General features: G+C 31.6%; 1 protein-coding gene and 1 long non-coding RNA gene across 2 annotated transcripts; both read left to right on the top strand.

Annotated features, from left to right (window-relative positions):
* Positions 1–2,165, top strand: LOC143564153 (pectate lyase 4-like). Its single transcript, XM_077051515.1, has 3 exons — positions 1–856; positions 1,221–1,463; positions 1,940–2,165. The coding sequence occupies exons 1-3, from the start codon at positions 338–340 to the stop codon at positions 2,162–2,164; spliced, it is 987 nt and encodes a 328-aa protein (XP_076907630.1). The 5' UTR covers positions 1–337; the 3' UTR covers position 2,165.
* A 5,643-nt stretch (positions 2,166–7,808) lies between these two features.
* Positions 7,809–9,137, top strand: LOC143564152 (uncharacterized). The gene is made up of 3 exons (XR_013140801.1): positions 7,809–7,917; positions 7,984–8,237; positions 9,046–9,137. It is a non-coding gene; the product is annotated as an uncharacterized LOC143564152 (long non-coding RNA).
* The last annotated feature ends 7,473 nt before the right edge of the window (positions 9,138–16,610 follow it).

The raw sequence follows: 16,610 nt of genomic DNA, 5'->3' as shown, positions 1-16,610 counted from the left end.
TGGAGTATCACTATTATGCTCTCTTTTACACCCTCGTCTTTGGTTTTATATTGCCATCTATGTCCGGAGAAAATGAAAATATCATCGCAGGCATCGAGGACTATGGGGACAAAAACGCTGGTAATGCAAACGCTGCAGCCGCCATGGAAGCATATAACCCTGAGTTGCTCGAAGCGTGAGTCTTAGATCTTTTAATTTCCTCTTTAACATCATGTAAATTTGATTGTTTGAGTAACACATGAAAATTTATTTAGATCTTTAGCGCAACAAAATTTATCAAGGAGAGGTCTACAAGAATGTGTAGCAAATAACCCAATAGACAAGTGTTGGAGGTGTAATGGATAATCGACAAGCACTAGCCGAATGTGCGATGGGTTTTGCTAAGGGAACAACAGGTGGCGTAGGTGGGGAAATCTACACGGTCACCGATCCTTCAGATGAGGATGGAGCAAATCCAAAGGAAGGGACATTGAGATATGGTGCTAGCCAAAAGAAGCCCTTATGGATCATTTTTGACAAGGATATGGTGATCACTTTGAAACACACCCTTGTAGTTACCGGTGACAAGACGATTGATGGTAGAGGTGCAGTAGTTGAGATCACTAATGGTGGAGGCATCACCATTCAAGAAGAGAACAATATCATAATTCACGGGATCAACATTAACAATGTTAAAGTAATGGACGGTTTTGCAGGAAGGTCAGCTTGCGATGGGGATGCTCTCACTATTAAAACTGCTTCCAAGATATGGATCGACCATTGCACGCTTAGTAATGGTCCGGATGGGCTCCTCGATGTCACCATGGGTAGCACAGCCGTAACCATTTCCAACTGCCGATTCCATGATCATGACAAAGTAAGAACAAATTGAGAAACTTAGGTAACACCTTAGTCATATCTCACACTATGTTAAGTCCACATAAGATATGATTTATCATAACAAATGCTATGCCTCAAATATTACCAAGATGATTTTGGCATAGTGGCTGTAGATCGAGAAGAACTTCACAGTTAAGTGTGCTTAAGTGAAAGTAGTGCTAAGATTGTTGACCTTCTATAAAGACTACAACAGGGCAACCAAAAATAATTCTGTGATATCCTTTTGGGTAAAACAGTCAATATTGATGATACGATAGGCCAGATGCTCTAACATATCTTAACTAAGTTTTGCGTATTTCTTGTATCTATATAACTAAACTTTAGAACGTACAATTAAACAGGTTGTATTGCTTGGGGCAGATGATTCTCACACGGAAGATAAAATTATGCAAGTCACAGTTGCATACAACATGTTTGAAGATACATGTACACAAAGAATGCCAAGATGTCAGTTCGGCTTTTTTCAAGTAGTTAACAATGATTACAACAAATGGAAAATGTATGCTATTGGTGGTAGTGCAAATCCTACTATTCTCAGCCAAGGCAACCGTTTCGTTGCAGCAGATAACCGTAATACAAAAAAGGCATGCGAAAATAGCTCTCTCTCTCTCTCTCTCTATATATATATATATATATATATATATATATATATATATATGAATGTGTTATACTATAGCTACACCACCCCCATATAATTTCACACATCAAACTACCGTCTACAAAACACTCAAACAGTCTCTTCGATTAAAAAAAGTCAATCATTGAAAATCACGGTCATTTGAACAATATATGTATTGTTATTTTGACCAAAAGGGGGGTCAAATTTTGAAAATATTGGTTAGAATGATCGTCAGGCCAATATCCGGACGGGCTTTCAGACCATAGATGGCCAAACTTTTAAATTCTTTGGTTAAAACGGTTGTCCGACCTCTATCCATATGGTCATTTGAAACGATGTGGGATTAGATATCAGACAGTGCGTTTATAACTAACCACTATCTGAATCAATTAGCTACTAAAAACTTTGATCAATCATTAATCATAATTATAGTTTGTATAGGTACTACAAAGGAGCTATGCCGAAGAGTCAGAGTGGAGGAACTGGAATTGGAGATCAGAACACGACGTATTGGAAAATGGAGCTATATTTGATGCATCTGGGACTGATCCGCAGCTAACCCCTAAACAACAACAAGGCATGATAGATGTTGCACCAGGATCGGATGTTCCGCAACTCACTAGTGATGCTGGTGTACTCTCATGTGTGGTCGGGCAACCTTGTTAACCAAGCTTTTGTTGTGCTCGCGTTATCTCTGACGGGTGTCGAATCCAATAAATAAATTAAACCTACTTGGCACACCAAGAATAGTATCAATGGAAGTAAGGTTCGTGTCCTTAGGGATACAGATAAACTAGATTATACCAAAATAATTTTGAGTGCATATACGATTATTTTTAAAGGGAGGGTTTTGATTTTATACTTAAAATTAATAAACAAATTTATTTATAAAAACGTGAATTCAAATATTTAAAAACTAATTCCAACACAAAGATAATTCTTGATTTATATTCTAGTTTATGATCATTAACAATTATGATGCAATGATATTTTATTTAAACGATTTGTATCAATACTAGACGTTACACCGTTCGAACATCCACTCCATCTAATTCTAACCACACGTCGTTCGGTGATTAGAGCCAACCCGCTACTCCAAGCTAGCTCATGCCGTTCGGATCTTAGTGCGCGGGTTGCATGATAGAAGTATCGATTATAATTAAGCACCCACGCCGTTCGGAATGTTTAACTAGATCATGTGACTCTATAATAATTTTGGGTTCATAGACAAACTCAAAATATTATTTGTTCATTTTATCAAAACTTAAAATATAATTAGGATTTTAAATCATAATGAACTTTATTAGAAAAATTAATAAGTTGATCATGTTTATTAAAATTCTAACATATATCGGAGTGAACCGGGTTTAAGATTAAGAATCACACAAACAAACCATTAAAACAAATCACACAATTGTTTCACATAAGTTTCGAATCAAATCAAACACTAGTGTTGAAATTAAATTGATTTAGCTGGACATTATGGCTAAATCAATCAAAGCGTTAAAGAAACAAAACATGAAATTCAAAACTTATCCGTTTCCTTGCCAAACTCGTCACCTGAAGCTAGCGATGAAGTAGAACTCTCCTGCCGTCTATCCCCTGTGAAGTCGTGGTCCCCTTTTTTTGTTGCCACGTAAAATAACCCTTAAAATCATGATGGGCTGGTATATTAGTTTGGGCCACAAAGCACTACCTTGTAGGCTGGTATATTAGTTTGGGCCACAAAGCACTACCTTGTAGGCTAGAATATAAGGTTAAAAATTGATATTTGTAACTCGATCCAGCAGACAATTCAGAGCCCAAATCTTTTCTTTATGAAGTTTCACTTCTTTATCCCTACTCGTTTCAGTAGCTCATCTCCTGCTCCCTTTCATTCCACCACAAGATATCAATTAACTCAAATTTGAATTAATCTAATTACAATTATCAATTTGATTTATATTCTTGTTCTTGCAGGCTCTGAACGCCTTAATATAAAGTCACCATTTTAGCTTCTTGTCCGTCGTTTGTCCATTATCTTGAGAATTAGGCCCAATTCCTCTTCAACTTATTTGATCGTCTTATTTCATCATGCCTTGTAGCCACTCCGCACCTACAAAATAATAAAACAATCCAAAGTAGACTCCATCCCACCAAAACATCCTTTTCACAAAATAATGTTACATATGTATAATAAATGCATTATATATGGCCAAAAATGAGCGTTTAAAGTGTTATAAAACATGTAAAAAAAATACAACTACCAGTCTCCATTTTTATTTTTGTTTTCATGTTTTCTTATTTGTATATCCGAGTTAATTAATACTTGTATATATTCATTAAGGGGAAGTTAATAATATCACAATAAATAGTGGGATTGTTTTGAGTTTTTGTTTTATTATATTTTGTTAGTATTAACTTATTTACAACTTTCTTACATGAACCAGTTAATATATGTTAAATATCAAAAATGGGTTTGTCTCACAAACGACTATTGTTCATGAATGTACGTACCATTTGTTTTACATCATGTACAACATATTTGCTTTGCCCTTGCTTTAGGTATGTGTGGATCTCTTATCACGTACTCTATATAACCATCCACTCCATCACTCCACTGCTCCTACGACTCCTCTTCTAAAATTTCAAGCCATGCTTCCTTCAGTCGCATCTTCCATGACGTATGCTACCATTTCCTTCTTTTTTGTGTTCCTTCAACCCCCCACGATGTTTTTGTTGGTTATTTTAGTGTTATTGGATTAACTTGTTGATCGACGAAATAAAAAGTTATAGATAAAAAGAGTTAGGTGATGTGGGAGTGCGGACTCGAATTAATTCTAAATGTTATTTGGGCTTTAAATAACATTGGGTTTATTATTTAAGCAATTGGATTTGAGTTTTTATGTGAAATGGGTTTATTTAATGTTTGAGCACATGTGGGAATTGATCAAATAATTTAATTGGTATATTTTGCCTGGTGAATTACTCTCTCGATCTAAGAACAAATACGGTCACAACACCATCGATAAACAGAACTTTAAAATTAAATTCCATGTTCAAAATTTTCTATCTATCTGATAAATTATTGTGTATAACCTAAAAATAGGGGTGAACATTTCACGGGTCATACCCGCCAAACCCGTGTACCCGACCCATCAAACTTGTTTAACAGACCCAGATTTAAAACCGTGTCTGGGTTGCAGTTCTGAATTTCATGGCTAAATGAGTTACGGTCTGGTCCGGTTCCATACCTGCCGGAACTCTTATAACTCGTGGACCCGTGAAGATTAACAATCAGCCCACTTTTAGCATACCTTATATACATATACCTCCTTGATTCTTAGAAGTTTAAACATCATTCAAGGCTTCATGCAATCCAAGATCTATCGATTTTCATTTTTATTAATAGTTGTTCATAAATTGATTTTTTAGTCGATTTATTTGAATGCTCAATTGCTCACTCTAACAAATGTGTTGTTCATAAATTCATCTATAGCAATCACTATTACATGAGAATGGTTTTTTATTTTTGGAAACAGCTCATACATTCATTTGTGTGATATTACATGTTATAACATAGAAACATTTTAAGGCATAAATGGTCTCAAAGGTGTGAAAATCTCACTCTTTTTCTTTATAAATCTGCTTTGGAGTAATTTTTTTTGCCAATCGGTTCCATGGGAAACCCATTTAAAATGGGTTTCAGAACGCTCTTAAAACCGGACTGACTCATATGTAAATGGTTAGTTCCGCGTTTGAAAATCCCTTACAAACGGTTCCGATTTCGGTCCGAGTTGGTCCAGGACGTACCCGTTGCACACCCCACTAGGAGAAAATATACCTTTAATGACGCGCCAACCATGACACATAGTCATTTTATGACAAGTAAAAACCGCGTGTCACTAAACCATGTCATCTATTATCAAAATTTGAAGGAACAAAGACACACATTTACGTGTCATTGTTTTAGTGTCATTAAAGGTTAAAAAAACACGGGCTACACTTTCAAGTGTGTGTCATGTTTAAGTGCCACTTTTTAATTTCCCGGGCTTTTTACAAAAACCTCTTTCGTCTCATCATATGCATACGACCTCTCATCTTATCATTCGATCTTCCATGGAAGTAACCTAATTCCAAGCCCAATCTTCCATGACAGTAACCTAATTCTGCCTCTCATCATTCAATCTCTCTCATCTCATCAGTCCAATTGACGATTTCTAGGGTTCTGGATTCACGGATGTGCATCTAATTGACGATTAGCCTTGTCCGCCGATCTCGGTCCTGGATTTATGGATCTGCTCTGATTGCTCCCTGTTCCGGTATATCATCTGCCCTAATTAAGCTATAGTTAGTTCAAATTATGCTTTTCTATTCCAATTGGATTATTAGGTTTACTATATAGTTCATATAGATAATTAGGTTTACTATGTAGCTCATACGGATTATTAGGTTTACGGTGTAGTTCGTAGTGATTAGCAGGTTTACGGTGTAGTTCATATGGATTATTAGGCTTGCTATATAGTTCATTTTGATTTTAATTATTACACTTAGTATATAGTTCATATTAATTATTAGGTTTAGTATATAGTTCATTCTGTTTATTTGGTTTACTATATAGTTCATATTGATTATAAGTGCTTATAATTTCCCTAATTTGGCAGAGTCACAAAAATGCAGATGGTATGTCTTATTAGGTGATTCATTTTGGTTTGGACTTACTTGTTAGTGTTAATTTCTATTATTAATTGTTTGAAATTGTTCATTTCTGATCTGATCTTGGTGTTCATTTCTGCTAGTTGTTTTGAATTCTATTATTAATTATTTATACTAATGTTTAATATTAGATACAAGTATTCATTCGCACCTTCACTCTGTTTCCAATTAGAAGCAAGAAGTGAAACTCTGAGAGTGCAATAGGACTAGGTTTAACCACTTCACCACCATCACTTAATTTTGAATAATCCAAAAGAGCTTTATTCTACACAAAACTCACAGCCCCGTTTGACAATCTTATGATTTCAACAAAACAATTTTATTGGATAATTTCATATAAATGAATAATTAGATAATCATAAAGAATAATTTAACTAACTCTGCACCTGTTTTGTCCCCCAAAATTCAGAGCACCATGATAGATACCAGCTCTAGAAAGCCAAGCAAAATGCACTGCACTTCTTTGTTTAATGAAGAAATGCAGCTTGCTAAAAGATAATTTATTAACTACTAATATATGCTTCAATATAAAAACTATGAAGTATATAAAGAACTTGCCTATTTGGAATATCTCCAGGGGCCCGGCCGAGGCCTTCCAGTAAAAGATAAATGATGAACGATTAAATGAGTCATGGCCTTAGAGACCAAGAGGCTGAATTGTGAACAACTTTAGTGTTTCGATTTCTTCTGCTATTCGCCAAAGTTCAAATCTGAAATGTGGTTTTGTTTTGATTTATCAAACCCAACAGTCTTTTTATAATTGAAAACTTGTACCATGAAGAAAATAGAAGAAACACATATAACATCTGTATGACTAGTTTACCGACTAATATTTCATTAGACCTTCTAACAAACCATAACAACACTAGTCCACCAAAAGTTAGCAAATGTTTGGTGCTCTCCGTTATTGTTTTCACGAGTGTCAGGCCAGAAGGATGAGCAACACAAATTACCATATCACCCATTACAACCCGGATATTTCCTGTCTCCCAAGGGCATTTTCGTCATTTCAAACAGTGCTCCATTTTTAATCCGTGATTGAAGGTGGTAGAAAGTGTAGACTAGTCTGAATTTGACTATTTTTAGCAAAGTCACGACATTAATTCTACTATTATTAGTTTACATTGTATGTTTTTATTTCATATTAGTAAATCAAGACATTAATTCTGCTATTATTAGTTTAAATTGTATGTTTTATTTCATATTAGCTAGCCAAGACATTGATTCTACTGTTATTAGTATAAATTGCAAGTTTTTGTTAGTTTAATTTACATTATAGATTAAATTTGTTGTGTACATTCCCAAATATTGCTACTGTAACTTGATCATGTTGAAAAGGTTGTTTTTTGTGTACACGTCCAAATGGATTCTGCTTCTGAGTATGAAAATTCTGCTTCAGATCATGATGAAATTTATGCTTCTGATCCTGATGGAAATTCTGCTTCAGAAACCAAATCGCAAAGAGGCCCAACAATAAAACCAAAAGCAACAAAAAGGAAAGTTTTAGTTACTTACAATAAAAGAGGTGTCCCAATATATCCATCCAAATCAAAATATAAGTTTTATTAATTTATTAGCTGTTTTAGTAAATTTGGTTTTTGTTTTTGTTTTTTTAGAAATCATTAGGTATTGGCCGTATCGCACATGAAAACAATGACTTGCTATTACCTTGATTCTCTAAGGCCTGACGCTGTTAATTTCCAGTTGAAGCAAATTATCAATGGGTAAGTACTACAATTTATTGAAACATTATATTTTAGTATTTGATCTATTTCTTAACATTTTTGTAGTGCAATGGACTTGTACGGTACACAAAGTGGATCGAGGGTAAAACTCAATTGGGTTAACGCAAGGGTGAGCATTTAATTCCTTATTGAAATATATTAGCTTTAACTTCATTATATGAATCTATGTTACGATAATATTATTGTTATGTATTTGTGTAGTGTCCATGTCACCGGGAAGTACCGAATGTGGCTATTTTATGTTAAAGTTCATGAAAGAGATAGTTGATGAAGGAATTGAAACACTAGTCAATGACAATGTAAGTATAAACCTTTTTATTTTTATTATTGTATCCGTTTAGTAAATTCACCACAGTAGGTTTAAGTTATAATATCAAGGTTGACTTTTTATAGTCAAAGCTGCAGATTTAAGGCTGATTAAAATGTGACATTCAGTTAGGTTTGTCAGCTCTCGAGCTTTAATATCTAGCATGGTCTATTAACCATCGGACCATTGATATTTAATTAATGTAAGGATGCCTCATTTTTGTTCAGTTAGCCTTAGGATTTGTCTAGAACAATAATAGAAGCTATCTGAAATCCCTTGGTTGAGACATTGTGTGTGATTCTTCTGTCGTATGAGGCTAGTTAATTTGCTGGTGTTACATACATGTGTTGTTCATTCGTGGATTTGGGGAAAGGTTATGGTTGGTATTTTTTGTGACAAATTTATAGATAATCGTATGTGGGCTATGATGAAGTTGCTGTTATTATCTAGGAAAAGTTGCTAGAAGTCATGATGGACGTACATGTTGAAAATTGTAGCAGCATTGATAAGGCTAAGGATGCACTTAAAAGGGCAAAAAAGTTGCATTGGAAAAAAGCATAACTAACGTTAACATATATAGTGGTTCTTAACTAGTTAAATACATCTTCAAATATAGATATCTGCATTACTGTAATTTTATCACCATGCTTAAAAGCTGTACATATATAGTGGTCTACCATAATACCTCATGAACATTGTCATTAGATTTTACTCTTTCGGCATCTTAATATTTTGGTATGAAATTAGAAATTACTTAGTTTGAATGAGTTACTAACAGTAAGTATAATCTCATTTCTCAGGTTGAGGGAGGCAACGATGCATACACGGATGCTGATATTGATGGAATTCGTGAAGAATGGTCGATTTTTGTGGCATCCTTTATGTACCAGTGAAAGTTTGTATTGGATGGAATTCGTGAATCGTTACCTTTGAAATGCTATTGAGTTTGAATGCTTTTTAGTATTTTGTGATATATTATATGAAATGCATTATATATTTTGATATATATATATATATATATATGGAAATTGTAATTCTACCAATTTTTTTAATATTTAAATAATGACACGCAAATGCATGTCCAAAAAACATGTCAAGAACGCATGTCAAAAATGCATGTCAAGAACTTGTGTAATAAATGTGTCATAAACAGATGACACGCAAATTTGTGTCTTCTTTCTTTTATGACATGGCCTTCCTTGACACGCTTCTACGTGTCATCTACCTCCTTTATTAAATGTGTATTTTCTAGTAGTGCCCCTACCTATAAATAGATTTATCTAATAGCGATTACACAATTTAGAGAATCATCCAGGTGTCAATCTCTTCATCTACAATTGCATAAAAGATTGCCATGTTAGTTTGTTTAATTGATTGATTTTGGGTTATGAATTACATAATATATACAACACGTTCGTCTTCTTACGATCTTCTAGGTTACTATTTTCCCCAATTTGTTTTGAATATGTGATTCCTATTTCTATTTGTTTTGGTGGTTCGTTTGTTGTTCTTAGTCTTCAGTTGCATATCTACAAACTAACCAATTGCCTATCAATTTCGATTCAACAAATCACTATCCCACCATTGTTCTCTAGGGTTTCGTTTTCAAATTTCTGATAGATTACGAGCATAATGTTATTCTAGAGCTATAAAGAGTATTTGAAAGCTATTGATTTCAAAGACCCTTCCACACACATAAAAAAGTGAGTGTGTGTGTGTATGTATGTATGTGTGTGTGTGTGTATATGTGTGTGTGTGTGTGTGTATGTAGTCTGTGTGTGTGTGTGTGTGTGTGTGTGTGTGTGTGTGTGGAAAGAATCTAGAGATAACTCATTTTTAGAAAGGAAACTAAAGAACTAATAAAGAAGTATTTTAATTTAATCAAAAAGACTATTTTTAATTTTTTTTTCTTATATCTTTCTTATATGTTATTATTCTTTACCATAAAAAATTTAAAAATAGAAAATAATAAAAAAAACCTTGTTGTAGTACACATATGCAGTACATTGACTTTTTATATTGTTTATGTTTAATAGTGTATATTCTATATGTAAAATATTGTGTAATAGTATGCATGCAATTGTTTGTATTGTATATGTGCAATAGTGTTATATTATATGTAGTGCATATGTGCATTAGTGTTGTATCACATATATGTAATAATGTGTATTGCATACAAGAAATAGTGTTATATTTACATATATTCAAAAGTGTGTACTGTATAATGCAATTGTATAGTATTATATGTAATAAAACACTATTGTATGTATGTAATACAAATTGTTGCAAATATGCACTACATCAACAGTTTTTTTAACAACATCAACTTATTAAAAGGAGGAAATTAAAAAATATTAAAAAAAAAGTTAAAAGTAATTCTTTATTAGTTGCCCTATATATATATATATATATATATATATATATATATATATATATATATATATATATGTAGGAGAAGTATAGAATGAAAACCTATTTGAGTTGTGAAAATCCTATGTAACATTATTTTTTTTACATATGTATATGTTATATTTAATACAAAACATCTAAAAATTAAAAAAAAATTATTTTACTATTTTTTATTAACTTTTAGATATGTTTTCAGGAGAGAGAAAGTGTAAATTTACTTTTACATTTTTTTAATTTTAATTGTGAACCATAAGTTTCAAACTTTAATTGAAAATATGTGGTAGAGAATCTGTTTCTAGAGTTTTCACATCTCAAGTGTTTTTTATTTTAACCTAACCCTTTATATATATATATATATATATATATATGTATATAGAGTAAGGATCCTAATATAACCTTTTTGCAAATTGAAAGCTTTAAGAACCATTTTGGACCATTAAAAATAATTTAAAAAATTATAAAACAAACAAAAACAAAAATTTTAAAAGTAAAAAAACCAAAATTCTTATATTTCATTCCGGTTTCATAAAAAAATTGTATTATACACGTGTATAATTTCATTTAATATGTAGTTACATAATGTACACATGTTATGTACATTATCATTGACTTTAAATTATACACATGAAAAAATATTTAAAAAATTATAAAACAAACAAAAACGAAAATTTCGAAAAAGTAAAAAAAAAACAAAATTCTTATACTTCATTCATGTTTCATGTCACACCCCGACCAAAGGCGGAACATGCCGGGGCGTAACGTATTGATTGGACAGTAGCTCAAAAGACACTAATTAAAGCAACAATAATTATTTAACTTCATTAACATTAAACAAGTACACAAATTCAATAAGTAAATATATCATAACTTGTAATGTGAATAAATATCCTAAGGTCAACTAACTATCTTCGATCTTGAATATATCAAATACTTGAACCTGTTACATGTATAAAGATAGAGTTTGTCAACACGAATGTTGGTGAGAATACATAAGTTTTGTTGTGTGTGTGTGTGTATAGGTAAATCACAATTCATATGTAAATGGTGAGAATTACAACACTAATGAAAATGTAAACAACTAAATAGATGTGGACCCGTTCCTATTGATACAAAATCAATGTACTTGGGTAAATGTATGATCATACTAGATGAGAATAGATGAGGATGAGATACCAACCACCAGACATAAAATAAACACTTAAGCACATAGAGCATAGTCATAAAACATGCAATAATCACATAAACATAATTTGAATTGCGTTTTGAATAGACGAGTAAGTAAAACATGAGTAAAGTTAAGTTAGACGAGTGAGGAAAGAGTACCATGAGAATGGTATACATGCTACCCCCAAAATATAAAAGATGAAAAAAGGGGGTATGCAAACTCACCTGAATAAAGTTGAGAAAGAAAGTAAGCTAGACGAGTGAACCGGGCCGGTTCGGTTCAACGAGCTAACCTTAAATGACGAGTAGCAATATCTGAACGAGATAATCATTGAGCGAGAAGTAAACGAAGCGATAGTAACCTATAATTAATCACATTTCCTTTTAGATTTAATTGCGCGGTTTTACTCATAACTTAATGATTTCCCTACAACGACAAAACAAAACAAAACAAAACAAAAAATTATGTTCTTCCAAAACTAAATATATTTATATCAAAGGTAGTAAATGTTACTCAACTCATAAAATTATAAAAACGATTTGCCATCTTAGCATATTTCGACAAAAAAGAAGTTAGCACTGTTATGTTAATTGATTTGCATTTTGAAATAAATAATTTATTGGCTAACCAACAATATTATAAACTTTTAGAAATGTTAACAGCCAATAAATAAAATCACATGATATAAATTATGTTTAATGAAATAAAATCTCTAAGTTCCTTTACAATATTCATTTCAAAATATACCATATAATTAGTACTTGTAAATCTTCATGGCCTCTGATTTTCAACTATATTCAAAAATATAATGATAATAATAAATAAGTAAACAAAAATATAGTAGGGGTGGATTACAGGTGCATATTGCATGAAATTTGGTAAGCAAAACATTGTTATGTGGATTATTAATACTTAAGAGAAAGAAAATTTATGTGAAAAATATGCAGGTTATCTTCTTCCCCATTTTAACCCTTGTCACAACCCAGTTTAAACCAAAAAAAAAAAAACTAGTATCCGACAGAGACCGAGTGCAAATAAAAACTTCGGACAATTACTCGGACACGTCAAATAACCGTAGTGATATAATATTTACCTCAAATTGACACTTAAAAGACTAGCTGACGAAACTTGGCCGGAGTCGTACACATCGGCGGCGAGTAGCGAGGGTAGAGAAGGTGATTTCGAGTTAAGAGAACAGATTTGCGAGTTGGGCATTTTCCAAAAACAAGCAGAGTCGTCTCAATTTATTACGTGTTTTTTATTTTTTGGTAAACCGCGGTTTTCGCCCGCATTAAATTGGTACTAAAAGCACGGATTTAACTTTTGGAAACGGTGGCATGATGTTTGGTAAGAGATCCCGAGTCAAACATCATAATCAACTGGTCGATTTGGTTAATAACTCTTGTGTTTAAAAACTTTCCGTAAAACCGCAATGGTGGCCGGAGTTGTTGCCATAAAGACATGATGTACTGGACAAAACATTTAACTTTTTCCATGTTGACATAATAACCCTCCAACTTTACTCTTATATGAAAACAAGCATTTACAAATTAACTCTTTTGGATTTATACAATTTACATATTAACATTTATAAATTCTAACACGAAAAAAAAAGAAAAAGGAAGAAAATAAAAATACGGATAATGATTTGATGATTTAAATACTCATATAAAACATTAAATATTAGGGTTTTGAAAAAAAAAAAAAAAACGAAACAGGTCAGGTTTTCAGGTTCGAAAATTGACGAATGTAAATTTCATAAAGAAAATCGTATTAGACTTCATTTAATCTTTAGTTACGTAATGTAAACATATGTACATTATCATTTACATTAAATTGTGTATATGTGTATAAAAAACATGTATGTACATATTATACATATATGTATATTTTAGCTAAACCGCGAATTTTTTTTATGAAACCGGGATGATAAATAAGAATTTTGGGTTTTTTACTTTTTTTACTTTTGTGTTTTTTTTATGTTTTATGATTTTTCTTTATTTTTGGGTGTTTTGTGGTTCAAAATGGTTCTCATGGTTCTCACATGATCCCCTGATCATATATACATATATATATGAAAAGATTCATATACATTTTAATCTTAATATGAGAACGTAAAAAACAATATCAATTTATAAAAAAATGAGAACGCAAAAAACAATATCAACTACAATACCAATCTACATGAACAATGAATTATAATAACAAAGAAAAAAACCTAAAAATTGCAATAAAAGAATCAAAATCAAGAACAAAATTAATAACAACAAAAGAAAAAATCTAATAATAATAACGAAATATAAATCAACAAATACTAATAACGTCTCATAATAAAAAATTAGCAAATACAAACAAAAAATAACAACAAACACATATAAAAATAAGCATAATAATAACAGCAAATTGGTTCTCACTATTTTCATTTTAAGAATAAAATGTATTTGATCATATATATATATATATATATATATATAGCAGGGATCCTAAGATAACCCTTTATAAATTAAGAACTTTGAGAAACATTTTGGATCACTAAAAAAAACCTCTAAAAATATTTAAAAAAATTATAAAACAAAAAAAAACAAAAATTTTAATAAAGTAAAAAAACAAAATGCTTATAATGCTTATAATTCATTCGGATTTCATAAAAAAAATCGTATTATACCTATACACATGTGTATAATCTCATTTAATCTCTAGTTACTTAATGTATACATATGCATATTATCATTTACCTTATAAATTATACATATTTGTATAAAAATAACATGTTTGTACATATATGTCCATATCTTAAATATATATAAACGAAACCTTTAAAAGCTCTCCGGTTGCTCCATAAATTCTCTCAAACCACCAGATTTTTTATTTGTAAATAAAGGCTTCTCATACATTTGACCCGAATTCACGGGTATGGGTCTCATCAAACCCAGATAGCTCTTAAACAAATTATAACTCTCATTAAATTAAAATTAATCTTACCTAAAATTTGATATAAAAATCCTGCAAAATAGGGATATACTAAAAATTAGCATCTTATTTTTTTTTAAAATATATTATTTATAATTAAGAAACAATTTTATAGTAAAAAAACAAGCGGGTCATGGGTCACCAAACCCATATAACTTTTAAACAGATTATAGCATATCATTTATTTGTGAAACCCTTTAATTTTCAAACCCTAAATGTATTATTAACTTTCTTACAATAAAGAAAATTAAAATCCAATTAATAAATATTAAAAAACCAAAAATTTAAAACACAACCCCTGTAATACGGGGGATAAAACCTAGTTATACATATATGTAAAATTTAGCTAAACCAAGTTTTTTTTATGAAACTGGTTTAGCTAAACCGGGGTTAGCCAGCGATATTACAGAGGGTTGTTTTACATTATTTGTTTTTAATTTATATATATTTTTGGATTTTAATTTTATTTATTGTAATGAAGTTAATAATATACTTAGGATTTGATAATGAAAGAGTTTCACAAATAAATGAGATGTTATAACCCGGTTTAAAAGCTATCTGGGTTTGGTGAGACCCATGACCCGTTTATTTTTTTACTATAAAGTTGTTTCTTAATTATAAATAAAAATTTGGAAATTAATTTTTAATATATCTCTATTTTATAAGATTTTCATATCAAATATTCGATGAGATTAATTTTTAATATATTGAGATGTTATAACCCGTTTAAGGGCTATCTGGGTTTTGTGAGGCCCATACCCGTGGATTTGGGTCAAATGCATGAGAAATCTTCATTTACAAATAAAACAACATGGTGGTTTGAGAAAATTTAGAAAGATTTCATTTATTTATATTTAAGATACATCAATTTTCCAAAAAGTCGTAGCCACATTGTAACATTCGCTAATTTCCGCACCCGAACCCGACCCTTTGCCCCGACATGTTCCGCCGCCTTTAGTCGAGGTGTGACATACATTAACGCTTTAAGGTGTATATGTAGCTTCCCCATGTTTGAAGTCCTAATTCATGTTTTTTTATTATTTATCTTTTTGAAAGGTCAATTTAAATAATATAAAACAAAATGCAACTCTTACAAGACGCAAGGGAACACAAAGATATAAAAACAATAACAACAACAAACACGGACCTTTCATACAATCAAGCTACAATGGAAAATTCACAACATTACGGCACCACTTCTCCCAAACTATATAGGCTCTTATTTTGATTACACACCCAAATATAAGACATGACCTTAATGTCATTTATTACTTAATTTCACCATCAAGAAGGTCTTCTTATTGAAAATCATATCATTCCTCATCCACCATGTTACCGACACAATAGCTTGAATCATCTCGCATTCTATCTTGTTCCTCTTGAACTTAGATAGATACTCTATTATCTCCCGTATGGTCTCAAAGGAATTAAAAACCGAAAGTTTTACCCAGTCAAGAATAATGGCCCATATCAATCTAACCACCTTACACCGAACGATAAAATGCACAGAGGATTCGACACCCCTTCGCACAACACACACCTATTATCCCCCACATTAATACCTCTTACCATAAGTGCCAACTTTGTAGTTACCCTATCCAATAAAAGCCTCCATACAAAACAATTAACTTTGATAGGAATGCAGTTCAACTAAAAATTTTCTTCAACCAATTGATGCTCTACATTATCTGTTGGTTATTTTAGTGTTATTGGATTAACTTGTTGATCGAGAAAATAACGTTAGAGATTAAACGAGTTAGGTGACACCGGAGCGCGGACTTGATTTAATCCTATAGGTTATTTGGGCTTTATAATGCACTG

Source organism: Bidens hawaiensis, unplaced genomic scaffold (assembly GCF_021521415.1).
Source record: "Bidens hawaiensis isolate Kalapana, Puna unplaced genomic scaffold, B.hawaiensis_p1.1 tig00021826_1, whole genome shotgun sequence".
Classification (NCBI taxonomy): Eukaryota; Viridiplantae; Streptophyta; class Magnoliopsida; order Asterales; family Asteraceae; genus Bidens; species Bidens hawaiensis.
This window is presented reverse-complemented; position numbering and strand designations above follow the sequence as displayed.

Coding starts and splice junctions, on each gene's coding strand:
- LOC143564153 (XM_077051515.1), top strand. CDS start 338: ATGGATAATCGACAAGCACTAGCCGAATGTGCGATGGGTTTTGCTAAG. Junction 857..1,220: donor GATTCCATGATCATGACAAA/GTAAGAACAAAT, acceptor ACAATTAAACAG/GTTGTATTGCTTGGGGCAGA. Junction 1,464..1,939: donor ATAACCGTAATACAAAAAAG/GCATGCGAAAAT, acceptor TAGTTTGTATAG/GTACTACAAAGGAGCTATGC.